This window comes from Gossypium raimondii, chromosome 1 (assembly GCF_025698545.1).
Source record: "Gossypium raimondii isolate GPD5lz chromosome 1, ASM2569854v1, whole genome shotgun sequence".
Lineage (NCBI taxonomy): Eukaryota > Viridiplantae > Streptophyta > Magnoliopsida > Malvales > Malvaceae > Gossypium > Gossypium raimondii.
In genome coordinates this window covers 10881549-10909216 of record NC_068565.1, presented here as the reverse complement: position 1 = coordinate 10909216, position 27668 = coordinate 10881549, and the positions used below count along the sequence as shown (strand labels likewise).

At 33.3% G+C, this 27668-nt stretch overlaps 1 protein-coding gene across 1 annotated transcript; it reads left to right on the top strand.

The window, feature by feature from the left end:
- The first annotated feature begins 17197 nt into the window (after positions 1–17197).
- LOC105782024 (cellulose synthase-like protein E1) lies at positions 17198–20377 on the top strand. The gene is made up of 8 exons (XM_012606527.2): positions 17198–17538; positions 17631–17949; positions 18054–18191; positions 18302–18433; positions 18617–18829; positions 18952–19182; positions 19280–19627; positions 19718–20377. The coding sequence occupies exons 1-8, from the start codon at positions 17267–17269 to the stop codon at positions 20276–20278; spliced, it is 2214 nt and encodes a 737-aa protein (XP_012461981.1). The 5' UTR covers positions 17198–17266; the 3' UTR covers positions 20279–20377.
- The last annotated feature ends 7291 nt before the right edge of the window (positions 20378–27668 follow it).

Here is a 27668-nt window from a genome sequence, read left to right as displayed (position 1 = left end):
TAGTTACTAAAGTGATACGTCTACAAGATCCACTGTTTTGATTGAAGACGCTAAGGATTTCTTGTCTTTTGATCCATAATTCATTGAGCTGAGCATTTCAGCCATGAGTTTTTTGTATTCCTTCTTGGTCTTGGCTTGAGGCAACATTACACTAGCAGTTGATTTTGCTTGAAGGAATTTTGCTGTAGTTTGATACGGGACCATGGACTTACATAATCTTGGATTCTTGTTGAAAAAATTATCCAAGTACTTGGAATCATATTTTTCATCATTAATTTTTCCCACCATTTCATCCTAAAATTTCAAACTAATAATGAAATCCCAACACATGAATCCTTTTCATAAGAGTAACTCCAGGAAACAATCCAAAAAATGCACAAATTTGAGAAAAAAATGGATAGTTCTTTTATTTGGAAAGAGCCCTCTATCAGAAAACAAAATAGCTAAAATAGCTAAAATATTATAGATATGGAAAATCAGGGTACATCTCAAAATATTGCAAGATTAAAAGAAAGATTAATGATATAAATCTAGATGAAGAAATAGAACAAAAATTAATGAAATTCTTTTAGAAACAACTTCCTCTATAAATGATATAGCTACTAAATCAGATGAATTACAAATAGATGAATTACATACAACATCTCAATCCTCTAATGAAAATGAATCTTCAATTTATATTTTAACCAAAGACCAAGAGTTGATGATTGAAGTTATTGATAAAATTCAAGACCCAAAATTTAAAAGAGGATATCTTTTAAAACTAAAATCCTCATTAAAAGGTAAACCGGAAAAGAAAAAGAAATTATTCCTACCCAATCACAAATGTACATTATACAATATATAATATTTAATAAATATGAGAAAACAAAATCCAGACAAATTATAAATTCTGAATTTCAAATGGAAATAAAACAAATTAAATTGGAGCTTTCCCAACTTAAAAATGAACAACAAGAAATGAAAAAACAAATGCAAAATTTAAAACATGAAACCCCATAGGATAGTTCTCCAGAAACTAAGTCCGAGCCTAAAAAAATACACAAGAATATATGATAGTTCTCACTGAGGTATCCATCCAAAGATAATAAAAATAAATCTTATTATAAATAATGAATTTCAATTGGAAACAATAGCCTTTTTGACACAAGAGCAAATCAAAACTATATTAGAGAAGGATAAACTTTTATTAAAAAATAACAATACTGTGCAAATGTTAAGGGCTAAATTTATTATTATACCTTATATATAAACATCAAAACAAACATTTAACTGTGCAATTTTAATAGAAAGATTGTTTTGCTCACTCATCTAACGTACAATAACCTTACTAATGTATATATGATATGTATGATGAATATGATAGGTGTAATTTAAACAAAACTTGGTACATTTTTGGACTTAATTGGAAATGTTTAATAATGAATAAATATAATTACTTTCGGTATTTTTTAAAATTTTGTTTTAAGCGAAAACTAAATGAAAAGTTAAAATAAATTTTTTTTGTAATGAAAAGTTAAAATATTTTTTTTTTGTAAAGTTAGAGGACTAAGGGTGGGTTTGGATGGGCGATTGGGTGCGGTGCGGTGTGTTTAGCCTACTTTTTGTCTCACGCTACAGTGTTGCTACAGTATCTAATCTCACCGCCACCACTGCTTTTACACTAACTGCAAGTAAACGCACTACCCATCCAAACTCATCCTAGGTAACTTATTTGTCGATTGAATAATAACTCAATTGACATCGATATTGTTAACGCGAGAGAAAAGTTGGAGAGTGGCAGGCTTTGTATAAAAGAAAACATGTGTTTCCATGTCAGTGATGCATGTCACTAGCCGACACAATGAAACAGTGAACAGAACTCTTATTTATTTCAGCCTAGAAAACTGAAGAGTTGAATAATATAGAATATAATGCACCAAAAAATGTATAGAATATAGATAAGTTTAGTTATTCCAGCCTAAACAAGGATATTTAATTTAAGCTAATGGTTAACAGCAAAATTGCATTCTTTTTGGTATTACAATTCTAACAACGTTATCTAATGTATTAAACCCTAAAGTTTATTCCTTTTGAAGCAGACGAATTAATGATAAGTTTAGAGACATTGAATTGTACTTCTCTTCTAGTTGGAGGTTCATTAGCTGTAGTTGGTGATATAATAACCAAATATGAAGCTTGAATACTCCATTCAATTCAAAAAGAAAAAGACAGGCTTTTTTTTTATAAAATTAACTCAAAAAATTAATTAGTTATTTAACTAATTTATTTTTTTGATAAAATACGAAAATAATCTAAAATCTAAGGTAAAAGTTGGTGGAGTCAAAGTGTTTGGCACCACTAACATGTCACGTCAGTAATCCAAATAAAAAAATTATTTTTTTAGTGAAGCCATGTAGAATGATACCACCTATATAAATACTGGAAAAATACTACAATTTTTAAAAAATGATGAGACTTTAAGTAAATTTACGTTTTCAGGTGGAGCCAAATAATTTGGCACCACTAAATTCCAATAAGCTGCCTATTCCAACACGCTTTTCCTGATTTTTTTTATTTGTTTTTCAATTTTTTTATTTTTATGATTTTTTTATTTGTTTGTCCTTTTTCGTTTTTTTATTTGTTTTTCTTTATTTACTTTTTCAATTATTTATTTATCCTTTATTTCTCTTTTATTTGTTTATTATTTTTTAAAATTTTAAATGTATATTTTAAATTTTTATAATATTATTTTTAAAAAATTAAATTTATTTTTAATTTTAAATGTTATTTTAAAAATTTAAATATTATTTTTAAATTTTAAATATAAATTTTAAATATTATAAAATATTTATAAATATTATTTTTAAAGATATGCTTTTCAAATTTATTATTTGTTTTATAATATTTTAAATGTATATTTTAAAATTTTAAAATTTTAAAATATAATTTTTAAATTTTAAATATAATTTTTAAAATATTAAATATAATTTTTTAAATTATTTTTAAAGAAATTCAAATGTTTTTAAAATTATATTTAAAATTTTAAAAATTATATTTTATTTGGTGAAGCCATTTAGAATGGCTCCACCACTTTATTACAAGTGTAATTTTTTTTAAAATGTGTTTTTTAATATAAAAATTTAAAATTTGATATTTTATTTTGGTGGACTCATTCTTTATTGCTCCACCACTTGGTTCTCTAACATGTATAGAATGGTGAAATTGTTGTGTTTATAGTAGGAGAATTCAAAAATTTTGTTGAAGATGAATAACGAGGTGTTTTTAGTGTACGTTCTTTTTTATGGTGAAATTGTATAAGGTGATGTTGGTTGTGTATTTCAAGGTCGACAAAGACTAGGGTTGTGATTCAAAAAAATTGTGAAGCTGACAGAAATGAAAAGGAAGATCAGTGCGAAAATAGCTATCCGTTGTGGAAGGGCAATGTCCAGATTATTTTACAAGTTTCCAATCTCTATAGATCCGTTGAAATTTTGTGAGATGCAACTGTTAGATGATGATGACTTGGGCACTATGATGGAAATATGGTGGTCGATTGGGAGTGAGAACCATCAACCAGTTGAGTTATTTACTGAGTTAGTGGATTTAGAGCCTGTTGAGGATGTTAGTCCAATAAGTTAACATCGCGAATTTGACTTTGATCTTAATGTCAGATGGACAGACCAGTTAGAATGCAAAGGGACATCGCAGATACCCGAAAATCCAAATTATGGTGGGAGTTTGTATAACAACCCTACCTTTGGTCCTCGTCTACAAATACATTCGGAGGTGATAATAAGCACAGAGGCAGATGTCGAATAAAAGACGAATAATGGTGAAGATTTTGATCAGGACGTTAAAGATTTTAGTGACCCCGATGTTGATAAGGTTCCAGATGATATCGATGATGAAGGCCCGGAGGAGATTGAAGATATTTACAACCTTTTATTCAGTAACCTAAGTCGTGGCATTATTTTACAAAATGAACCTGGGGGCGACATGTTAAACGTAGATCCAGATGCAGCGCATGCATCCGAGTTCCCTGAGTACGCCGATATACTACCTGCTTATAGATTGGTGTCAAATTTGCAGTTTGAGGAGTTGTTCGTTGGGCAACGGTTCGAGAACAAGGAAAACTGTGTGTTTTTCATCAAACAGTACAACATGAAGTTGTCGATTGATTACAAGGTTGCCAAGTCTACACCGACATTATATGTTGGGGAATGTTAGAGAGCCGACGATGGGTGTGGTTGGCGAGTTCGGGTTGCATTTATACAGAGGACTCAACAGTGACAAATAGGAAAATTAGAAGGGCGTCATACATGCACTATCGCACGTACGTCTCAAGACCACCGGAAATTGGATTCCAAAAGTATTTGCAACTACATCATGCCACTAGTGAAAGATAACCCAATCATTCTTGTGTCGACATTGATTACGGACATGCAAGCCTAATTCCAGTACAGAGTGTCGTACAAAAAAACGTGGTGGGCGAAACAAATGGCCATGCAACAATTTTACAGCGACTGGGATGAGTCATACAATGAACTTCAGGGTTGGATTTCAGCGATGGTGGAGTATGTCCCAGGAACTATCGTGGACTTGCAAACGTTGCCTTATAGAGGCCAGAATGGACAATTGGAACTGGGGAGAAGAGTTTTTCGTCGATTATTCTAGACTTTCGATCTATGTGTTAGGGCATTAACCCACTGCAAACTGCTAGTGCAAGTTGATGGAACGTGACTTTATGGAAAATACACGCATATACTTCTAATTGCGATGCACAAGTCGGTAACAGAAATGTACTACCGATCACTTTCGCCATTGTGGAGTCGGAGAACTCCAAATCATCGGCATATTTCATTCGGAACTTGCGGAGGTATGTTGCTAGGCAAGACAACATTTGCATTATCTCTGACAGATCGAAGAGCCTTGTTGCTGCGATTCGGCAATCCAAGGTTCCGTGGAGGTTTGTCTACTGTATTCGTCACATCGTTGTCAACTTCCACAGTGAGTACAAGAACAAAGACTAACACAAACGAATCGTGAACATGGGTAAAAATATCGTATTTAAATTCGTATTTGTAAATATTTCGACTCCATTTCCTAATTGGGATGGTAACATGTTTATTGAATCAATATCTATAATAATACATAGAGTTTTACATTTAATATATACCTAGCATATTCAAACTCGAAAATTTATCTTACATACGAGAAATTTTATAAAAAAAATATTCACTCGTTAAAGATAAATTTAATCGTAATTCTAACAATTTCGAGCTTGATTCAATTTGATTTGAACACTTATAATATGATATATAGATTAGTTGAAGCCAAATTAATATATATTCCTAGTTTCCTCATGTGAATGCGATGTTTAGTTTTTATTTAGGTGGTGTCAAATTAGTAGAAGACAAATGTAGCTTTTTTGTACCCCACAAATGGAACCAAGCACGACAACAATGCAAAATTAAGCAGAAAGGTCGTTGTCGAAACCATTTTTTTTAAAAACGGGGATCGACTTGGATTTTGAAAAACAAAAATGAATATGAGAGTCGCCACCGATCATTTTTATGAGGTGTGATCGGGTCACCTCGTAATTTAATTATTTTAATAAAAGTTTAAATTTACTAAAATGATAATTTTTTGTTTACAAAATCCAAAAAAAACAGGTTCGGGAGTCAGTTACGCATGAGGAAGGATTAGCACCCTCAATACGCCCAAAATCGGTACCTATTTGATTAATTAATGTTTTAATGTCGAAAATTGAAAACTCGAAAAGAATTTAAAATATGATCCCTCTTTATATTGTATTATTTTTAATTAAAATTACTCAAATAAATCAAAATATGTAAAATGCCTCCTCATCTCGAAGTAACAAAATGTCACATCCTGTAAGTTAGGACACGAGACCTCGTATTTTTAGAATAAGTTTTCCTTTTATTTTTTATTTAAACCTCATTTATTTTAATTTTAAAAGGATATTCGGTTATTTAGGTTCAACATGAGAAAAATCGAAACCCAGTAAGTTAGGGCACGACTTCTCGAATTTCCAAATACAGAATATTGCCTTTATTTTCGAAATTTTCTTTTTACGAATTTGGGTAAAAATTAATGTAATATTAAAATGGATACATGAATAAAATATCGCATTAATAAATGACAATAATACAAATATACTAATAAAACATTTCATAATACATATAATGACGATAATCACATAATACACTATGAACAATCAAAGGAAAATAAATAACTAATAAATAATAATAATAATAATAATAATAATAATAATAATAATAACAACAACAATAACAATAATAATAACAATGATAATCCAAAATTTGAAAGTATAAAATGATAAAAATAAATAAAAATAATATAAAATGACAAGAATAAGGGTAATAAAAAAAACAAGTCTATTAAAAAAGCAATAAGTAAATAAACAAAAAATAAATATTAAATTAAATTAATCAGTTTAATAATATAAAAATAATAATAACAAAAAAAAGACTAAATTAAAATCCAAACGAGATTTTGGGTAAAAAACGAGAATGAAAAGAGGGTGAATGACCAAGTTGCATCGCGCGAATAACAGGGAATGACCAAATGGGAAATTTTCCCTTGTCCTCCAAAACGCGCAGTTTAAATATGGACCAAATTAAAACCTGAAGTAAATTATAGGGCGAAATTAAAAACTGAAAGAACTTGATTGTAAATAATGAAAAAAACGGAAGGGCTAAAAACGAAATTAGCCCTACCGTTCAAAAACACGAGGATCTTAGGGAACGGGTTGGGTCGACGTGCGGGTCAGGCCAAAATGGCGCCGTTTTGGTGCCTGAGAGGCATGCCCAAAATGATGTCATTTTAAGGGCCTATAAAAGTCAGCTTTTTTTTTTAATTTCATTCTTCTCCCCTTCTTTAAAACAAAACAAAAAAAGCTAGAAACTTTCTCAACCCCCTCCTTTTCTCTCCAAGCGCCGGTAAGGGGTCCAACCATCGGCCACCGCGCCGGCCACTGGTCACCGGCGGCGCGCCACCGTCCGCGGTTGTCGAAAAACCAAAATTCTCATCTTTGTCCATTCGACCCTCCTAAGCCCAAATTTGGGTCCAAAATTCCCGAAATATTAATAAAAACATCTAAAAACCCAAGAAACCTTTTCTGTTTTCGGCCACCTATCCTCGGAGGTGGCTTCCTCAGAAGTCTCGACGGCGGAGCACAACCCTCAGGTACGCCTCATTTTCCTTTTTCTTTTATTCTATGCCTTTTTGATAAAATAGTCTTGTGAAAAAAATAAAAATAAATAAATACGAAGAAAAAAAGAACATGAAGAAAAAACCAGTAAAAAAAATCCAAATCTACACCTTTTAAAACCTCTATTCTGCTGTTGCTTCAACCTGCTCCACTGCGAGTTCAGGGAGATAAGGTTTGATATGATAAGATCCGCTATCTACAGTCTGCTCCACTACAACTTTAAAGAGATAAGCCTCGTTATGGTAGATTTAATCCGACCTACTGCAATATCAGAGGTATAGGATTCATCATTTTAATCCGCTCCACTTCAACTTCAAGGTGATAGGATTAATAGCTTCAATCTGCTCCATTGCAACTTCATGGAGATAAAGTTGGTATCTTCAACCTGCTCCACTGCAACTTCAAGGAGATAAAGTTGGTATCTTCAACCTGCTCCACTGCCGCTCAGGAAGATAGGACTGGTGGCTTAAATCTGCTTCCCTACTACCTTGGAAAGATAAGATTCACCGTCTTTGATTTGCTCCGCTACTGCTTAGGGAGACAGGATCTACAATCTTCAACCTACTCTACTGCTGCTCAGGGAGATAGGACTGGTGGCTTAAATCTGCTTCCCTACTACCTTGAGAAGATAAGATTCACCGTCTTTGATTTGCTCCACTACTGCTTAGGGAGACAGGATCTACAATCTTCAACCTACTCCGCTGTTGCTCAGGGAGATAAGACTGGTGGCTTAAATCTACTTCCCTACTACCTTGGGAAAATAAGATTCACTATCTTTAGCTTTAAGGCCAGGGAGATAAGATTAGCTGCCTTCAGCTTTAATCTACTCCGCTGCAACGCCAGGGAAACAAGATTCGCTACCTTTAGCTTTAATCTGTTCCACTGTAACGCCAAAGAGATATGATTCGCTGCCTTCGATCTGCTCAACCACTGCTTAAGGAGACATGATCTACAATCTTTAACCTACTCCACTGCTGCTTAGGGAGATAGGCCTGGTGGCTTAAATCTCTTCCCTACTACATTGGGAAGATAAGATTCACCGTCTTTGATCTGCTGCACTACTGCTTAGGGAGACAGGATCTACAATCTTCAACCTACTTCACTGCAAACTCAGAGAGGCAAAGCTGGTGTTTTTGATCTGCTTCACTACCAGTACAGGAAGACAAGATTTGCTGTTTTCAGTCTACTCCACTGTAAACTTAGGGAGGTAGGATTATTGGCTTTAATATACTCCACTTCAATTTCAGGGAGATAAGATTCACCATCTTCTTCAATTCTTTCCACTACCACTTCAGTGGTATAGGGTTTGTGGTTTTACCGATTTGTTCTGGGGAACATAACCTGTAGAATCCATTTCATGGGCCTATTTATGCCTAGTGATTAGAATTTTATGATCAGAATGAATCAAAATCTCCTAACCAGATGTGTATGCATGAATGCAAAATGTCATGAAAATGATATCTTAATGTTTGAGTTGTTATTGCTCGTTGTTCATTAAGGCCTCATTACCAACACGTCAAAATGCTATCTTGTTCGGCTGGTAACATTGTAATCTTCAAGGTTCAATCCACTGTACCTTTGGGACATAAAATTTGAAACATCTTCCTCCAACTGAGTATAAGATCTGGCCTCTTTCTCAATCCTCTCCCACTGCAATTCAGGGATACATAATCTGAATCTCTTTGGTTTTTTACACCATTCTCATAGTGTCGTACGAAATGTTTATGCACAATTGTAGAACTTTCTCTTCCAAGAAACCTCTTATTACCACTCGGTGATCATTGCTTGTTTGTTCATTGAAGCTTTGTCACCAACACGTCATCTTGTCAATATTTTGACAATAAAATTTGAATGGATAGTCTTAATTTAGACTTTTTCTTCTTAGATATTTCAACATTTTAACTTGGTGCGTTCTAAAAAATAGTCATGTTTCAGGTTCCTATATTATTTAGAAATTTCTAGAGTAATATGTAAAACTTCCCTTGTGAAAGTATTATTAGTCCATTAATCATTATTCCAATGCAACGTGCTTGCAAAATATTATAATGATGGATAAAATAAGATTGATTTGGGAGCATGGCTCGAAATGGATAAATTATCAAAGAGAGTAACAATAACAAAGGAATTGATTGGGAACACATATCTTGAAAAAGAATGAAGTATTCCAAGAACAACAAATTCAATATAAATGCTATGAAGACTAGGTGCCCTAGATATCGCAGCTTGAACTTCTCTGGACAACTTTCTGAAGACCATTCTGAGTTTTTCATGTGTTTAGAAGATCTACAGTACTTTGTCGATGCTCCAAGATGTCGCCTACCCTTTCCTGTTGTTTCAAGTATAACAAGATCACCACATGCCCCAATTTAATCAAAATTTGAGCTACTCTGATCACCTCATGCCCCATTCTGATCAATATTTGAGACGCCCTTTTTGGGTTTTCAACTCAAATCCCCTTTGGTCTCAAAGCGCCTTTTGCAGGTTTTCGCCTTGGCCTCTCCTTTTTCTTTTCCTTGTCTTTTTCTTCTCTTTTTCTTCATTTTCATTTTTTTATTTTTTGAAATATTTTTTGATTTTGATTTTTTTTTGAAATATTTTTTGATCAGATCTAAATTCATAGGATTAGGCAAGTCATTGTTATCCCTTTTGATCAGAATTAATGCTTTTCTAGATAAAGTCTTCCACACAAGATCTTCCACTTTCATCTTATATGCAAAAGATCTTCTTTGGAATCAGGTTTCTTCCTATGGGGTGAAATTTAACTATGACAGAAAATTTTGGATCTTCCTCTTCAATCAGGATAAAATCCAACAAAAATTCGGAGAGATGGAAACTCAACTTCAATGGGCAAAGCTATGATAAGCCAAAGAGAAAGGCGTTGCCTCGGTAGAGGTTTTTTACTGCATCATTCATGATTTTAATCTTGAACATACTGCAAATTTCTGATATCGTGTTGTTCAAATTTAGTGCATTATTAGATATGATCTTTTTTGGCATTCCATACTGACGTATGATTTTTCAAGAATTTACTGACTGTCGACTTTGTGACATTGACATATGAAGCGACTTCTATCCACGAAGATGAATCGATGACCGCCAGAATCTTTTGGCGAGATCGACCTAATGACTTCCATGCCCCACATAGAGAAAAGGCATAGATTCCATTGATTTTTTGTAAGATAGGATCTGTTTTTCGTCTTGTTCTACCATCCTTAACAAATCAGGAGATAAGCTACAATCTTGGTCATCTTCAAAGTCCTGAAATCCCTCCAAACACATGTCTAGCTCAAAAGAAGATTCTGAGTCTGTAGCAGCATCATTCATGTCATTGATATCTAGGGACCTATTGTAGGTACAAAAGGAACATACAAAGAATGTTATGAATAACTATTTGTACAATATGATTATGAAAGAATGATGTGGAAGAAAATCTAAAAGAATGAAAAAATCAAAAATAATTATTTGTAAAGAATGAAAGAATACTAGCTCAAAAATGATCACAATAATGTATTTCATTAAAATAATGACGTTCAGACATGAGCCTATTTAACAAAGAAATTCTTATTGCCTCTAAGCTAAAAGTAACAAATATGTTCTGAATATTACTTTAAATAAGCTCTAAATACTACAGAGATTTCTTCTGCGGTCTGATAGCTTAGAACACTCCCAGGTTTATAAAGGTTGATATCTAACCAGGTCCCTCATTCAATTACTTCTTCGTATATGGCATTGATGTGAACATTCCCAACATTGTGCATAGGCTTCTCTGTTCTTTAATTTATTTACAGAACTTCAGCTCTTTATTGTCCATCATGCTTTGAACCAAGGCACTGAATTCCACGCACTCTTAGATCTCGTGCCCCTTCTCGTGATGAAACTCACAATAGTTCCTTGTCTTTTCATGGCTTCCTCCTGAATCCAAAATGACTAACCCTCTTCTTACCATCTCCTTCCAAACCCATCTCAAAGGAGTTTTTACTTCTGCAATATCTGCATTGATTCTTCTCCCCATATTTTCACTCATCATATTTATCCCATTATCAGCATGATTGGGTAGCAGATTTTCTATCCTAGATGACTAATTGAATTTGATAATACCCAAATTGATGAGCCTTTCGACTAGCTTTTTAAAGGTAGTGCAGTTTTCTATAAAATACCCCGTAATTCCTGAATGTTATTCACATTGGGCGTTTGCATTATACCATTTAGGGAATGGGGCTTGCATTGGTTTCATGTAGAATTGGGATACTACATGTGCGTCAAACAGGTTTTGATATAGCTCTCAATACGTTATTGGTATAGTCGTGAACTGAAACCTTTCTGTATTTGTCATCGTGTAAGATTCTTGCCTTGAGGGGCCCTGATGGCTAGCGATTACTGTCTTTGGCTGGCCCACAGTAATTGGTTTTGGGTATCCATTGTTATATATGCTTGCGTTATTTACCTCATTTTTCTTCTTCCCCGGAGCTTTTAAAGTATTGACTTGGGAACTCCACTCTTGCCTTTTGTGTTTGTAACGATCTTCAAATTACTTTAGAAACTCTACTCTCGTCTGTTTTGTTTCTGCTAGATCATCAAGGACCACAGGATTGGTTAGATTGTCTCCTAAGCTGGAATTTGAGCCTGTCGGGTAATTCATTGGTGTCGAGGTACCGGTCTAGTATTGGGTTCTGATGTCAACAGACAGCTTTTGTGGATACCCATCTGGTTGTGCCTGGGTGATTGTTGGGGTAAAGCCTGGAGGATAAGCAGGGCCCTCGTTATCGTCCTAGGAATTGACCATATGACCCTTTCCTTTTTCTAACCCTCCAACTAGCAATTAGGTTAATTGGCTCATCACATTTCTTTGGAATTTTAGCATTTGATCCCTCATATCTTGTTGAATTTTGGCCAATTGCTCTTGCATCTGTATTTGTCTTTGCTCTAATTTCTACAACCTTTGGTCTATTTCTTTAGTTTTTCCTCGTGTATCGATATTCTAGGATAACTGCCATAATTCTAATTAATTATGATCCTTTTGTGAAATTTAATGCATATGATGAAATGCAATGCAGATGCATGAATGTAAAAAAGAGGCATTGATTTTGATTCAATTATATTAGAACAACTTTACTAGAAAACAAATCTCTTTACATAAAACGGATATATATACGGCTTCGCCCTCATACTCTAGGCGAAGACATCAATCCTTTTCTTCATCCGGATGTTGGGATAAATCTTGCAATTTTTTTAATAGATGCATCTACTAGCTCCTCTTTGCTTGATCCAGGCCGCGGCTCATTGCTCACTCATCCTCATGATGCTCGTTAGCCTCTTTAAAAGGTCGAGACGTTGACGACTATCGAATAATCTCTGTCAACTTGAATCCTCGGGAAACGAAGCAAAGTTGTGTAGTCCTCCATTAGACTATCATCTTTCTCTTGTCACATTTTCTTGGACCATATTCGGACAACCGTATTATCTTCCACTTTATCAAGAAATCTGTTTTCCATGAAAAGCTCTCTATTTAGTAATCTAACTTGAATCAACACCTTTTTTCTAAGATAAAAATGCAATGTAATCATAACCAAAACAAAACGAAACGGGTTAGTACAAAGCAAAAGCAAACAAGAAAAATAGAGTACCTATTCGGGTGACCACTAGGGGTTTGGTATGGTTCTACCTAAGCCGGGCTCTTAAGGCTCACTATGTGCGATTTGGTTTTAAAGTAAAGGTACCCGAACCGGTATATTCCTCGATCCTCACCCATTATAGGCTCATACGGACCGAGTTTAGTTCAGGGGGATACATTTCCCTATGGCTACACGGAGATGAAAATCTCATGAATACATAAGTACGGATGTATTCCGAAAGCGATTCACTATCCTATGCAGAAGTGAAAACCTCACGAAAGCGTAGTTTCTCACTCCCACTTAGAAGGGTATAACCGAGTGGTCATGTAATGCAATGTGCAGAAATATATTCAAACTTAAACTAACACAAAAATTATAAACCCCAATGATAAATACCGAAATAAAGACGAATGAAATGCAACGAAAGGATCGTACAGTTAAACCAAGTTTTTGATTTTCGACAAAAAGACCAAAAGTAATCAACACGTGGCTTGGCACTCTTTTTAATTCCCTAGCGAAGTCGCCAAGCTATCGAAACCATTTTTTTTAAAACGGGGGTCGACTTAGATTTTGAAAAAAGAAAACGAATATGGGAGTCGCCACTGATCATTTTTATGAGGTGTGATCGGGTCACCTCGTAATTTAATCATTTTAATAAAAGTTTAAATTTACTAAAATGATAATTTTTGGTCTACAAAATTCAGAAAAACGGGTTCGAGAGTCGTTTACGCACGAGGAAGGATTAGCACCCTCGATACGCCCAAAATCGGTACCTAGTTGATTAAGTAATGTTTTAATGTCAAAAATTGGAAACTCAAAAAGAATTTAAAATACGATCCCTCTTTATATTGTATTATTTTTAATTAAAATTACTCGAATAAATCAAAATGTGTAAAATGCCTCCTCATCTCGAAGTAACAAAATGTCACATCCCGTAAGTTAGGACACGAGACCTCGTATTTTTAGAATAAGTTTGCCTTTTATTTTTTATTTAAACCTCATTTATTTTAATTTTAAAAGGATATTCGGTTATTTAGGTTCAACGTGAGAAAAATCGAAACCCAGTAAGTTAGGGCACGACTTCTCGAATTTCCAAATACGGAATATTGCCTTTATTTTCGAAATTTTCTTTTTACGAATTTGGGTAAAAATTAATGTAATATTAAAATTGATACATGAATAAAATGTCGCATTAATAAATGACAATAATACAAATATACTAATAAAACAATTCATAATACATATAATGACAATAATCACATAATACACTATGAACAATCGAAGGAAAATAAATAACGAATAAATAATAATAATAATAATAATAACAATGATAATCCAAAATTTGAAAGTATAAAAGATAAAAATAAATAAATAAAGAATCAAATGACAAGAATAAGGGTAATAATAAAAAAACAAGTCTATTAAAAAACAATAAGTAAATAAACAAAAAAATAAATATTAAATTAAATTAATCAGTTCAATAATATAAAAATAAAAATAACAAAAAAAAAAAGACCAAATTAAAATCCAAACGAGATTTTGGGTAAAAAACGAGAATGAAAAGAGGGTGAATGACCAAGTTGCATCGCGCGAATAACAGAGAAGGACCAAATGGGAAATTTTCCCTTGTCCTCCAAAACGCGCAGTTTAAATATGGACCAAATTAAAATCCGAAGTAAATTATAGGGCGAAATTAAAAACTGAAAGAACTTGATTGTAAATAATAAAAAAAGCGGAAGGGCTAAAAGCGCAATTAGTCCTTCCGTTCAAAAACATGCGGATCCTAGGGAATGGGTCGGGTCGACGCGAGGGTCAGACGAAAACGGCGCTGTTTTGGTGCCTAAGAGGCATGCCCAAAACGGTGTCGTTTTGAGGGCCTATAAAAGTCAGTTTTTTTTTTTAAATTTCATTCTCCTCCCCTTCTTTAAAACAAAACAAAAAAAGCTAGAAACTCTCTCAACCCCCCTTTTCCCTCCAAGCGCCGGTAAGGGGTCCAGCCATCGGCCACCGCCCCGGCCGCCGGTCACCGGCGGCGCGCCACCTTCCGCGGTTGCCAAAAAACCAAAATTCCCATCTTTGTCCATTCGACCCTCCTAAGCCCAAATCCGGGTCCAAAATTCCCGAAATATTAATAAAAACATCTAAAAACCCAAGAAACCTTTCGGTTTCCGGCCACCTATCCTCGGAGGTGGCTTCCTCAGCCGTCCCGACGGTAGAGCGCAACCCTCAGGTACGCCTCCTTTTCCTTTTTCTTTTATTCTATGCCTTTTTGATAAAATAGACTTGTGAAAAAAATAATAAAAATAAATAAATAAGAAGAAAAAAAAAGAACACGAAGAAAAAACCAGTAAAAAAATCCAAATCAATACCTTTTAAAACCTCTATTCTGCTGTTTTTGATTTCTAGTGTGCGTGAAAGAGGAAGAAAAGTACAGAGATAATACTCAGCTTTTATAACCGATTTGAAAAATAAAAATCCTAGTTTCTATTTTTTTGACGTTTTGCTATTGTTTCTACTGTCTTGCATTGATTTCTCTTTGCAGGTGTCAGAGGCGTGCGATGGCCAGTGACAGGCGAGCCTCGAGCGGCGATGACATGTGGCGCAGGTGGTTCTAACAGTTGCAGAGGCTAGGGGCGGACCTAGGTGTGGCGCACCTAGGGTTTCTTTTGGCTGAAAACTAGTTAAGTTTTGTGGGCTTGTTGGGCTAGGGTTTGATTGTATTTGGGCTGCTTTTGGTTTTGGGTTGGTGATGGACTTTTGAGATATTTTGGTTTTAATTTTGTCTGATTTGAATGTGATGGGCCCGAGCAAAAATGGGCTATTACAGTCATCATATTAAAAAAATTAATATATAAATTTATTAATGTGTTAAAAAAAATTATTATTAATACGTAGAGATTAGTTTCATGCAAAAAGGAATTAAAAAGGGTTAATAACAACCAAATTGAGATCAGTTTCATGCAATCAAAACACGTTGAGTAAGTAGCGCTTAGCAAGAAAAAAATGAAAAACTAAAATGAATTTTTTATTTAATTTATAATTATTTTTACTATTTCGTTGATTCTCGATGAAGTGTAATCTATATTTGCTCCAGAAGATATTTTGATATATGCATAATTTTAAAAAAAATTACATAAATTAAATATAATTAATTATTATATTACAATAACAATAAAATATAAAATACAAAATATAAACTATAAATACCTTACTAGTTTTTTTTTCTCTTTTCTTCCTTCTCTTCTTCTACAAAATATTTGGAGGGACCAAAACCCCCTTCTTAAATAGGGACGTTCTTCCCCCCCCCCCCCCCTTTTTTTTTAAACTAACAATTATTAGGTACTATAAATCTAATGACTAGTTACATTGTTGATGGTATTGACACGATGTGACCGATCATAATATATATTTTAATTTTTAATATATTTAAAAAAGCCATAATTTTTAACAAATAAATCCTTTTTATTTTTTCTCATTTTTTTATTTTGGTCCTCCTTTTTTATTTCCTTTAAAATGTCCCTTTAATTTTCTTGATTTCACTTTACATAAATTATTTACAGGTTTTTTATAAAACTAACCCCAAAAAATAATTAATTACATAAATGACCTATTATTTTATAAAATATGTAAATAACCTAAAACCTACTGTAAATATACAAATATACATAAAATATTATTAAACAAATAAAAAGCAGAAAAAAGAAATAAAGAAAAGAAATAAAAACAAATAAAGGAGAAATAAATAAAAAACTGAAAAAGTAAATAAAAAACAAAAAAGGACAAATAAATAAAAAAATTAGGAAAAGGAAAAAATGAAAAACAAATTAAAAAAAAAAGAAAAGGGTGTTGGAATAGGCAACAGAACATGATAGGGTGTTCGAATCTGATGACCCAAATTATTTGGCTTCACATAAAAAAGGTAAATTTGCTTAATGCTCTCCCATTTTTTTTAAAAATTGTAATACTTTCCTAATATTTATACAGTTGACACCATTCTACATGACTCCACAAAAAAAAAAAAAAATTTTATTATCCTGATTGCTGACATGACATGTTAGTGGCGCCAAACACTTTGGCTCTACCAACATTTACGGTAGATTTTAGTTTATTTTTGTATTTTACCAAAAAAATAGATTATTTAAGTAATTAATTAATTTTTTGGGTTAATTTTATAATAATAATAAAAAAAGAGAGCCTAAAAGACAACTTGAATACTATTAGTAGTATCAATTTGACCAAGAAAACATAGTAGAGATTCTGAAATAAAATATAACTTTTTTTAATTCATGAATTTATTTCAATGCATTATTGATAGAATATAACGACTTTTATAAAACGAACAAATATTGGTGAAAAGCCTTTCAAGTTGTTATTATAACCAGACAGGTGAACAGTCGTCCATGTTTGAGTAACAGAGATGGGAAATGATGGATACCTCCCTTTGTTTGAGACAAAGAGAGCAAATGGAAGAACCCTTTACAGAGTCTTTGCAGGGTCTATATTCGTGGGTATATGTTTGATTTGGAGTTACAGAGTGAGCCATGTACCAAGACATGGAGAAGATGGGAGACTGGTTTGGATTGGTTTGCTTGCTGCTGAGCTTTGGTTTGGTTTTTATTGGTTCCTAACTCAAGCTCACCGTTGGAACCTTGTCTACAGACAAACCTTCAAAGACAGGCTCTCCCACAGGTTTATTTCTTATGTTTCTTATGTGTTTGTGTTATTGTGTATTTGATCAGGTATGGAAATGAGTTTCTTCTGTGTTTGTGTATGGTGGTCAGATATGGAAACGAGTTGCCTGGAGTGGATATATTCGTATGCACGGCGGATCCGGTGATTGAGCCACCAATGATGGTCATCAACACTGTATTATCAGTTATGGCTTATGACTACCCACCGGAGAAGCTTTCGGTGTATCTCTCGGATGATGCCGGTTCACAGCTTACTTTCTATGCTCTATTGGAAGCCTCTCAGTTTGCTAAATATTGGATACCATTCTGCAAAAAATTCAATGTGGAACCAAGATCTCCAGTGGCTTATCTTGACTCCATTTCTATTTCAGATGACTCCAAGCAGCCTAAAGAATTAGCAACTATAAAGGTAACAAAAGAAGCTCATTGTTGTACCATAAAGGATCCTTTTATATATAGAGAGTGTGTATGTGTGTGTTTAAAATCTTAGGCTTCTCTACTCTTTCTCTATAGAAATTATATGAAGACATGAAGAACCAAGTCGAAAATGTAGCCAAGCTAGGCCGTCTCCCTGAAGTTCACCTGAGACATAAAGGATTTTCTGAATGGGATTCATATTCTTCTAGACATGATCATGACACCATTCTTCAAGTAGGTGAAATTGAAATATCAGCTTTTGTATTTACTTACTGATAAGCTAACTTTAAGCACTTTGAACTAATTGAAGAATGAAATTTTGTTGCAATACTTGAACTTGACAGATATTGATTGATGGGAAAGACCCAAATGCAAAGGATAGTGAAGGATGTGTATTACCTACTTTAGTGTATGTGGCTCGGGAGAAGAGACCCCAGTATTTTCATAACTTCAAAGCTGGAGCTATGAATGCACTGGTACTCTCTGTCTTCAACATGCAGTTTTTCTCTAGCAAACACATATACTTCTTATGTTATATATACATATATATTTGTAAGGATTGAATAGTTTAAGAACCTACTCATTATGCAACTAAGCCACCTATCCTTGATTCTTATAATGCCACCAGGCCTAATAGCTTGACATAACACGAAATGCAGATACGGGTATCATCTGCAATTAGCAACGGCCAGATTGTTCTTAATGTGGACTGCGATATGTACTCAAATAATTCACTTGCTGTGAGGGATGCTTTGTGCTTCTTCATGGATGAGAAAAAGGGCCATGAGATTGCTTATGTACAGTTTCCGCAAAATTTTGACAACATTACCAAGAATGAGCTATATAGCAGTTCACTAAGAGTAATTAGCCAGGTAATAATATTCATGTAATGTTCTATGCTGAAACAAGATTTTATCTTCTGAGCAGTCTATATGATTCCAAAAAGTGTCTCATGGTTTCAATGTGAAACCCGATGATATTGAAAATAATATAGGTGGAATTTCATGGTTTGGATGGCTATGGAGGACCCCTTTATGTTGGAACTGGCTGCTTTCACAGAAGAGATACATTATGTGGAAGAAAGTTTATCAGGGAAATTCACAATGAATTCAAAATAGACATTCCAAAAGATAGAGAAAGGGAAGAAACTATTGCAGTATTGGAAGAAAAATCAAAGGTCCTTGCCAGTTGCACTTACGAAAATAACACTGCGTGGGGAAAGGAGGTATATATATATATTCTTACTCTCCTTCACACAAATTCACATGAAAGTGTAGATTTACACAGTGCATACTCTCACCTTATTGCATGTTCAATTTCAGATGGGGTTGAAATATGGTTGTCCAGTTGAAGATGTGATCACAGGTTTATCGATTCAATGCCGGGGATGGAAATCGGTGTATTACAATCCGGAAAGGAAGGCTTTTCTAGGAGTAGCACCAACCACACTTGCTCAGATACTGGTGCAACACAAGAGATGGTCTGAAGGGGACTTTCAGATACTACTTTCTAAATACAGTCCAGCTTGGTTTGCCAATGGAAAGATTAGCTTAGGCCTTCAGCTAGGATATTGCTGTTACTGCCTCTGGGCCACTAACTGCTTGGCAGTGCTATACTACTCTATTGTTCCTTCCCTTTATCTTCTAAGAGGCATTCCTTTGTTCCCCGAGGTACATTTCTTTTCTCCATTCTCGTTCTCAGATAAGTTTTCGATTTAATCTGTTGGTCAACTGAATCTACGCATTACGAAACATATGCAGTTGTCAAGTCCATGGTTTCTTCCATTTGCATATGTCGTGATTTCGAAGTATATGTATAGCCTAGCGGAGTATCTATGGAGTGGTGGCACGGTCCTAGGCTGGTGGAATGATCAAAGGATATGGCTTTACAAAAGGACAAGCTCCTACCTCTTGGGCTTCATTGACACCATTGCAAAATCATTAGGACTACATTCTGATTCAGCATTTGTAATCACGGCAAAAGTTTCAAAACAGGAAGTTTATAGAAGATATGTGAAAGAGATAATGGAGTTCGGAGACTCCTCTGCGATGTTCACTGCACTGGCGACGATTGCCTTGATAAATCTAGTTTGCTTGATTGGATTGATGAAGAAAGCAATCCTGAATGAGGGTATACCTATAATCTATGAGACAATGCTTCTACAATTTGTTCTTTGTGCCATTCTGGTTCTAATCAACTGGCCCTTGTACCAAGGACTTTTCTTTAGGAAGGACAATGGCAAGATGCCAAAGTACATAGCTATCAAGTCAATTGTATTAGCTGTGTCATCTTGTACATGTTTTACATTATTCTTGACTTAAAAAAATTTCATGTTCATTTTGGTTTAATTCTCTGTAACTATCACTCCATGATTTGAAGAAATAAAAGGATACCCTTGTTAGCCTTTGGGATTTTTCTAAGCCTAAGCTGAGACAAGATCATTAGTGTTTGTACCACAAAAGGTCCCTGCATATATGTGTTTTGAGTCTCTTTCTCTATACATGAAAGGGAGATAATGGAGTTTGGGGCCTCATCTTCTTCTGCAATGTTAAGTCTCTGGGCAAATACAGCATTGCTCAACTTTACTTAGCCTGCTTGGAGTGGTGCTGTAGAAGATGGCCTTAATCTTGGATTCAATGAGCCAATATAATGCACTGGAATCTGCAAATAATTTAAAGCCAAATATGTATACATACACTATCATTATGCTTCAAAAAATCTCCTCTTTTTTTTTTTTTATCAATTCTATATAAATAATGAATTTTTCGTTTATCTTTTAAAACTTTTGTTTTCATAAGTGATCAACTATTAAAACCTATAAAAAAAAAGTGAAACTCTGATATTGTGGAAATGATTACATATTTGACATTGTTATCTAAGCAATCATTTCATGCTTTTTATGGATTACATGCAATTCAACAAAGGAGTATTAGAGTGTTTTAATTGTTTTTTTTTATTTTTATTGTGAATAAGTTTTTCTTATATCTATTTTTTTATATAATGCTTAAAGTTAGGTATAGTCTTTCTTTAATCTTAAAGTAGGAAAATAATGGGCTTCTGATCTTGACAATAATATTAATGTCAATCAAATTTAATTTACTATAATTAAAGTTATTTTGTGATGTATTTCAGTTTTACTCATATAAATTTATTATTCGGTAAGCTTTATCCCTGCTGAATTTAAGCATGTCCAAACAAATGTTATTCTATCATAATGTATACATATGAACAAAAGATTAATTAAAAGATTCCAAATTGGACTTTAGCATTACCAACATGCAGTAGCATACTATCATTTTCTTTTTGAGAATCGCATACTGTCATTTTAATAAGAGAGTAATTAATAAATGAGCACTAAGAAGTGAACAAAACTTTGTAGAGTTGGATAGATCAAGAAATTGTCTTTATTGTTATTGTAATAACCATTTACTCATTATATATGATTAAAATATGCTGCTTTCTAAAAATAAAATTAAAAAATATTCTGAATTGATCTCATAAGTATTTATGATGAAATAAAGGTAACATTTAGGGTGAGATTTTTATCTAGTGAGATTCAATGGAATTCATTTTAGATCGACGGATGTGATTGCAAGACAGAAATGAGAATATTGTAACCTTTAGATTAGGACACGTCATTAAATGAAAAAAGTGTGTTCGAGGCTTAGAACTAGTTAATTTGGTTAATAAAGAGAGAGAAGATGTGTCTTCTTTTCCAAACTTTTGTTCCCCTTAAAAATATCTCAATTGTTAGCAAAAGGTGTAGCATCAAGTTTGTCAAAATTTCCACAAGGTGTTGGGAAGGATGTTTTGCGAAACATTGTTGTCCTTGGAATTTATGGTTTGAAATGTTATATTATTCGAAGTGAAAAACAAGAATGTGAAAGAAATGGAAAAAGTAAGTAGATCTAATAAATTGTTTTCAATGTAATGACAAATTGAGAAGGATGAATGTTGCATATTATGCGAAAGATGTTGGATCCCATTGGTGTAAGTAAAGGGTCAGGGTTGACTGCTCACTAATGGCATCCGATTATGAAATGAAGGCGAATCAGTGTGGTTGTCGACGATGAAGAAAAAGATGAAGCGGTAGTTACAATGAATGAAAGAAAGAAGTGAGAAATGTCTCGAAGCTTATTGATTAAACGCACCGTTTCATTTAAGTTGCAACCAAATGGGTTGTTGTAGTAATCTAGAACTTGGGCCTTGGTTAAATAGATATTGGTCTAGCTCGTTATTTATATGAAAAATCCTTGAAAGATTTAGTATCCTTAAAGGATACAAAGTTTTCTGGGTAGATTGCTCAATCAGATTAAGGAAATCCTTATATGGATTAAAACAATCTAGACAAATGCAATATAACTGTCTTAGTGAATATTCGTTTAAAGAAGGTTATACAAATGATCCAATTTTCCCATGTGTTTTCATAAAAAGATCTAGATTAGGATTTGTGATAATTGTTGTCTATGCATATGATTTAAATATTATTGAAACCCTTGTAGAGCTCCAAAATGTAGTAAGTTGTTTAAAAAAACAATTTGAAATGAAAGATCTTGGAAAAAATAAAGTTTTATCTCAGGCTACAGTTTGAACATTTAAAGGATGAAATCTATATCCATTGGTCATCTTATACAGAAAGGATTGTAAATAAATTTTACATGAGCAAAACTCATCCATTGAGTACTCCAATAGTTGTAAGATCATTGGATGTGAAGAAAAACCCCTTTCGTCCTTATGTGGTCGATAAAGAGCTATTTAGCCTTGAAGTACCATATCTTATTACCGTAGGTCCATTAACATATCTAACAAACAACACCCAACCTAATATAACATTTGTTGTAAGTTTGTTAGTAAGATTTAACTCTTCTCTAGCATTGGCATTGGAATGGAATTAAGCATGTATTTAAATATCTCAAAGGAACAACTGATTTGGATTATTTTATTCGAATGATTCAAGGTTTTAATTAGTTGGCTATGCAAATACTAAATATTTATCGAATCCACATCGATGTCAATCTCAAAAGGAGTATTTATTTACATTTGGAGGTACAATCATATGATAATGTTCAATGAGAAAAACATCAATCGTTGTCTCTTCAAATCATGCAAAAATAATTGCAATGCACAAGGTAATATAAGGATGTATTTGGCTGAAGCTATTGACTCAACATATCCAGAAGAAAAGTGATTTACTTCCATAGGAAAAGATGTAGCTATCTTATACAAAGATAATGCAATATGTATAGCTTAATTAAAAGGAGGATACATCAAAGGAGATAGAACATAACATATCTCACCAAAATTATTCTTCACTCGTTGTCTTTAGAATAAATGTGATATAGAAGTCAAACAAATCCATTCTAATGGTAATTTGACAAATTTGGTTACTAAGACAATACCAACTTCAACAATTGAAAGGTTGGTATACAAAAATTAGAATGCATCATGTTAAGTGACGTTCTCATAAAAGGGGGTTCAAGACATAATGTGCTCTTTTCCTTTAACCCAGGTTTTGTCTTATTGGGTTTCCTAGTAAAAGTTTTTAACGAGGCAACTTACGATGGGAGATTATATACTTTTTTTTTCCTTCATTAGGTTTTTATCCCATAAGATTTTTCTTAATAAGGTCTTAAGTAACAATCCGATAGTTAGGGATGTCGGAAAGTGTATTTTCGGGACTCTGTTCCCATGAGTCGAACCCGTAAATATTTTTAACAAATATTTACTAAGTTAGTCTAGTAGCGAATTAAATTTTGGATAGGTAATTATCATGAATTAGGAGTTATTAAGGCTCAAGGACTAAATCGTGTTAAAGATAAAAGTTGAATTATAGATTGAAATAAACTAAAAGGGACTAAAATGGAAATTACACCTTTTTTTCTTTTTAAGTGGACAACATTAATGATAAATATGTATATATATATATATATATATGTTAACTATTGTACATATATATGTTATAATGAATATATATTATAAAACTTAATGTATATGTATATTATATAATAATTATTAAAATAAAAACAAATTAAAAAGAAAGAAAGTGGGAAAGCATGCAAACAAATTAGAAAAGAAAGAGAAAGGAGAGACCGACGGCAAACCTAGTGACTTTTAACTTTTCAACTTCAATTGGTTAGTTAATTTAGTCCATTTTCTTATAAATTTTATGTCTTTGGAATCTTGGTACTTAGAGCTACTTGACCCATATTGTAATTTTAGTATTGCTTGAGATTTTAAATATTGTCATTATTGAATAGTTTAAATACTAGGGGTTAAATTGATAGATTTTTAGGTTAGAAGTGGAAAATGATCAAATTATAAAGTTAATTCTTGATTTTGAGCAATAGGGACTAAATCGTGAAAAATTCAAAATTTAAGGGTATAATTGAAAATAGGGAGCTAAATTTATCTTAGAGTGAAATTGGTATAAAAATATAAAGTTAACTGTGGAGATTAAAATTAGTCTCGGTTTAGGGACTAAATTGAAGTTTAAGCAAATATAGTGTAAAAATTGAATTAATGTGAAATTGAATTGTGTAATATTAATGTATTTTAATTGTTTTATTCCGTAGCTAACGTCGTACCGGAATCCTTGACTAAAAAGGGGAAGGATAAAATTGACGTTGAATAGCTTGAAATTCCTGGTTTGTGTTTCTATAATCTAAACTAAGTTGTAAATTATTGCATTTTGAATTATTGCATATGGTAAGCATTTGAGGTGAGTACTTTGGTACTTTGAGATTGAACTGAACTCATATTTGATTGAAATGGATTGATTTGGTATATTATGAATACATTGATTATATGAATATTGAATTAAATATATGTTTATGTGTGTATATATGAGAATTTCGACCTCGAGTCGATGAGGCACTGGGTTCCAATTTGCTTTAGTCTAACCAATGAGACACTAGGTGTCAATTTATATAGCGTTGGGTACAATTATTACTTCGAATTTATCCGATGAAGCACTGGGTGTCAAACTGGTGTGTTGGTTGGATCCGTGTATCCGTCGGAGTCCAAGTCGTGTTAATAGGGAAAACAAATAATATAAAGTTGATGTGCTTGATATTGAAATGACATGGTTGAGAAATGGAAAAGAGATGAGAAATGTAATATGAAATAGTGAATTGATGTTAACGTGGATTGAATTATGAGAATTAAAACTATGAATAAAATTAGAGATGGAATATACCAATGAATGAATTGGTTTCTCAAATGCTATATGAAATATTATTGCCATGTACTAAATTGATGAATTCTTTTGAACGTGAATAAAGAACGAGTAAGTTAGCATTAATGAATTGATACATATGTCTTACAACATTACTTATTGCATCTTTATAACTTATCTATTCATATCAAGTTTATATTGTTCGGATTATAGAAATACCACTGAGTTACACTCAGCATACAGTTTTGTTTTTCCGTGCATAGGTTAGGTACTTCTCTTTTGATCGTCGACTCAGCATCCAACAACGATCCTGAGCTTAAGTATGGCGATGTTTATTTTTGTAATGGCATGTACCTAGGAAGTCTTTGGTTGTTAATTGAATTGTTGGTGTAATATGCTTTTGGCTTAATATGAAATGTTGGCCACTTGTATATAGTTATAGTTTAGGCAATGTTGGTATGGTAGCTTAGCCTAATGTTTTGGTAGGTGCATAGCTTCCAATTGGTAATTTAAAGAGTTGAAAGTTAGTTAAATTATGGCAAATGTGGTATGAATAGAAGTTGAATGGTTGATTGCTTTGCTTGTGTGTTTGATGATATAAAATGTGGTATCGATGAGGGTACATTGGTTAGGCACCTAAGATGGTTGTTTTGGTATGTTTTGAGTATTTTTAATTGTGCTTTGAATAGGTTTAATGGCTGGTGAAATGGTTGCTTAGTTCCCAAGTAATCACAATTTGGTAAACTTGAGTTTTAAGGTACATTTAGGTGCAAACAGTCTGGGACACGATCTGTCACACGGTTGTGTGTCACACACAGACATGTGCTCTGAACGTGTAGAATAATTGCATAAGTGTAGTTTCCACATGGGCTAACACACGACCATGTGACCCAAGTCAAAAAGTTACACGGGCAGAGACAGGGGCTGAGACACGGTGTGTGCCTCAAGTCAGTGAGTTATACGGGCTGGGACACGGTTGTGTGTCCCAATTTTGAAAGTCACACGGCTTGGGGTATTCCACACAACCTGGTCACACGGCTGTGTGTCCCCTGTTTTTAGGCTTTTTGAGATTTCACCCTAAATTTCTAGAATTGTTTCAAATTAGCCCCTGTTAGTTCTTAAATCATTTTTAGGGCCCTGTAAACTCATATTTAGGACTGTATGGGTAATTTTTACTGTGATCTGAATGAAATTGCCTACATTTTAATTTTGAATTGATTAATTGATTGATTTGATAGTAATGCCTATAACCCTAATCTGTCGACGGAGAGGGGTTAGGGGTGTTACATCTTAATAATTTTTTTTGATGAATATCCAAGAAGGAGTGTTATAAATCCTATTAATGTGGAGGTCCATAACTCCTTAAAACACCATCCATTTATGAGAATTAAATCTTATACCTAAACATGCTTCAAAGTGCTTTTAAATAAGCCTTCATTTATTGTAGTTAATTGAGGTAACGAGGCTTATAAATAGAATCTCTCTCTCTCTCTATATATATATATATATATATATATGAGAATCTCTCATATTTTTTCTCTTAGTATTTACTTGTTATTGATCAAAGTGCTTTTAAATAAGTCTTCATTTATTGCATTTCATTAATGATGTAATGAAGTATTGATCAAAGCATCAAATGTAGATAATGATAGTGGCTAAACTAATTTTTTTTGGATTTGGGTAAATAAAACAAAAACACACTAATAGTTATATGACTACAGGTGTAGTTTACCTAAATTTAAAACTAAAGACTAAACCTCTTTTAGAAGAAGACCAATAAAGTAAAATCCATTGAATATTGTTAAAGCTTAATGATCAAGCAATATGCATAAGTTTCAATAACAACACCGTCAAAGCATCGATCAAGCACATGCTGAAGCCCACAATAATTGCACAAGTATCCACCATATTTCCACACATCACACCCTACGCTTAGATGTGCACAAACTTCTACCACCAGTCCATTACTGTCCTTCACCAACATGCCTAAGAGGTCAGCTTGATCTTGCTCATCAAAGGCTCCATTTGTATTAATCTTCATCACATTTTCCTTTTGCGCCTTTCATCGAACAAGTCACAGCCTATGAGGTAAGAAAAGGTGTCAAATCAATATATAGATGAAAAAAATCAAAATGCATACTTCTTACTTTCTTAGAGATAATTCTTACTTTCTCAATGCCTCAAAGCACACAAAACAATCCCTCATCGTATGCACCACATCCTCCCTAGGCGCAGCACACCATTGGCATATAAAATCATTAGAAATCAAAGTAAAAGCAATCTATGTTGTAGTGGGAAGTATCCCATGCCTTGCCTGCCAAGCAAACAAATTGACGTCTTTTTCTTCCACACATTTCTCCAATAATATTTACGCAGAACCAATAGACCTTAATAAAAGCCAATTATACCCTGTTTTAGCAATGAACAAACTTGATTCAACTAAAAAAATTTTAAATTTTGAGTTAATCGAATTGAGTTATTCGGAATTTTCGAGTCAAATCGTATAAGTAATTTAAGTTTCGAGTTCGAGTCGAGTT

Excerpts from the sequence above, each read along its gene's own strand:
- LOC105782024 (XM_012606527.2), top strand. The coding sequence starts at position 17,267 with ATGGGAAATGATGGATACCTCCCTTTGTTTGAGACAAAGAGAGCAAAT. Across the intron at positions 19,183-19,279 it reads ACACTGCGTGGGGAAAGGAG|ATGGGGTTGAAATATGGTTG; the intron begins GTATATATATAT and ends GTTCAATTTCAG. Across the intron at positions 19,628-19,717 it reads GCATTCCTTTGTTCCCCGAG|TTGTCAAGTCCATGGTTTCT; the intron begins GTACATTTCTTT and ends AAACATATGCAG.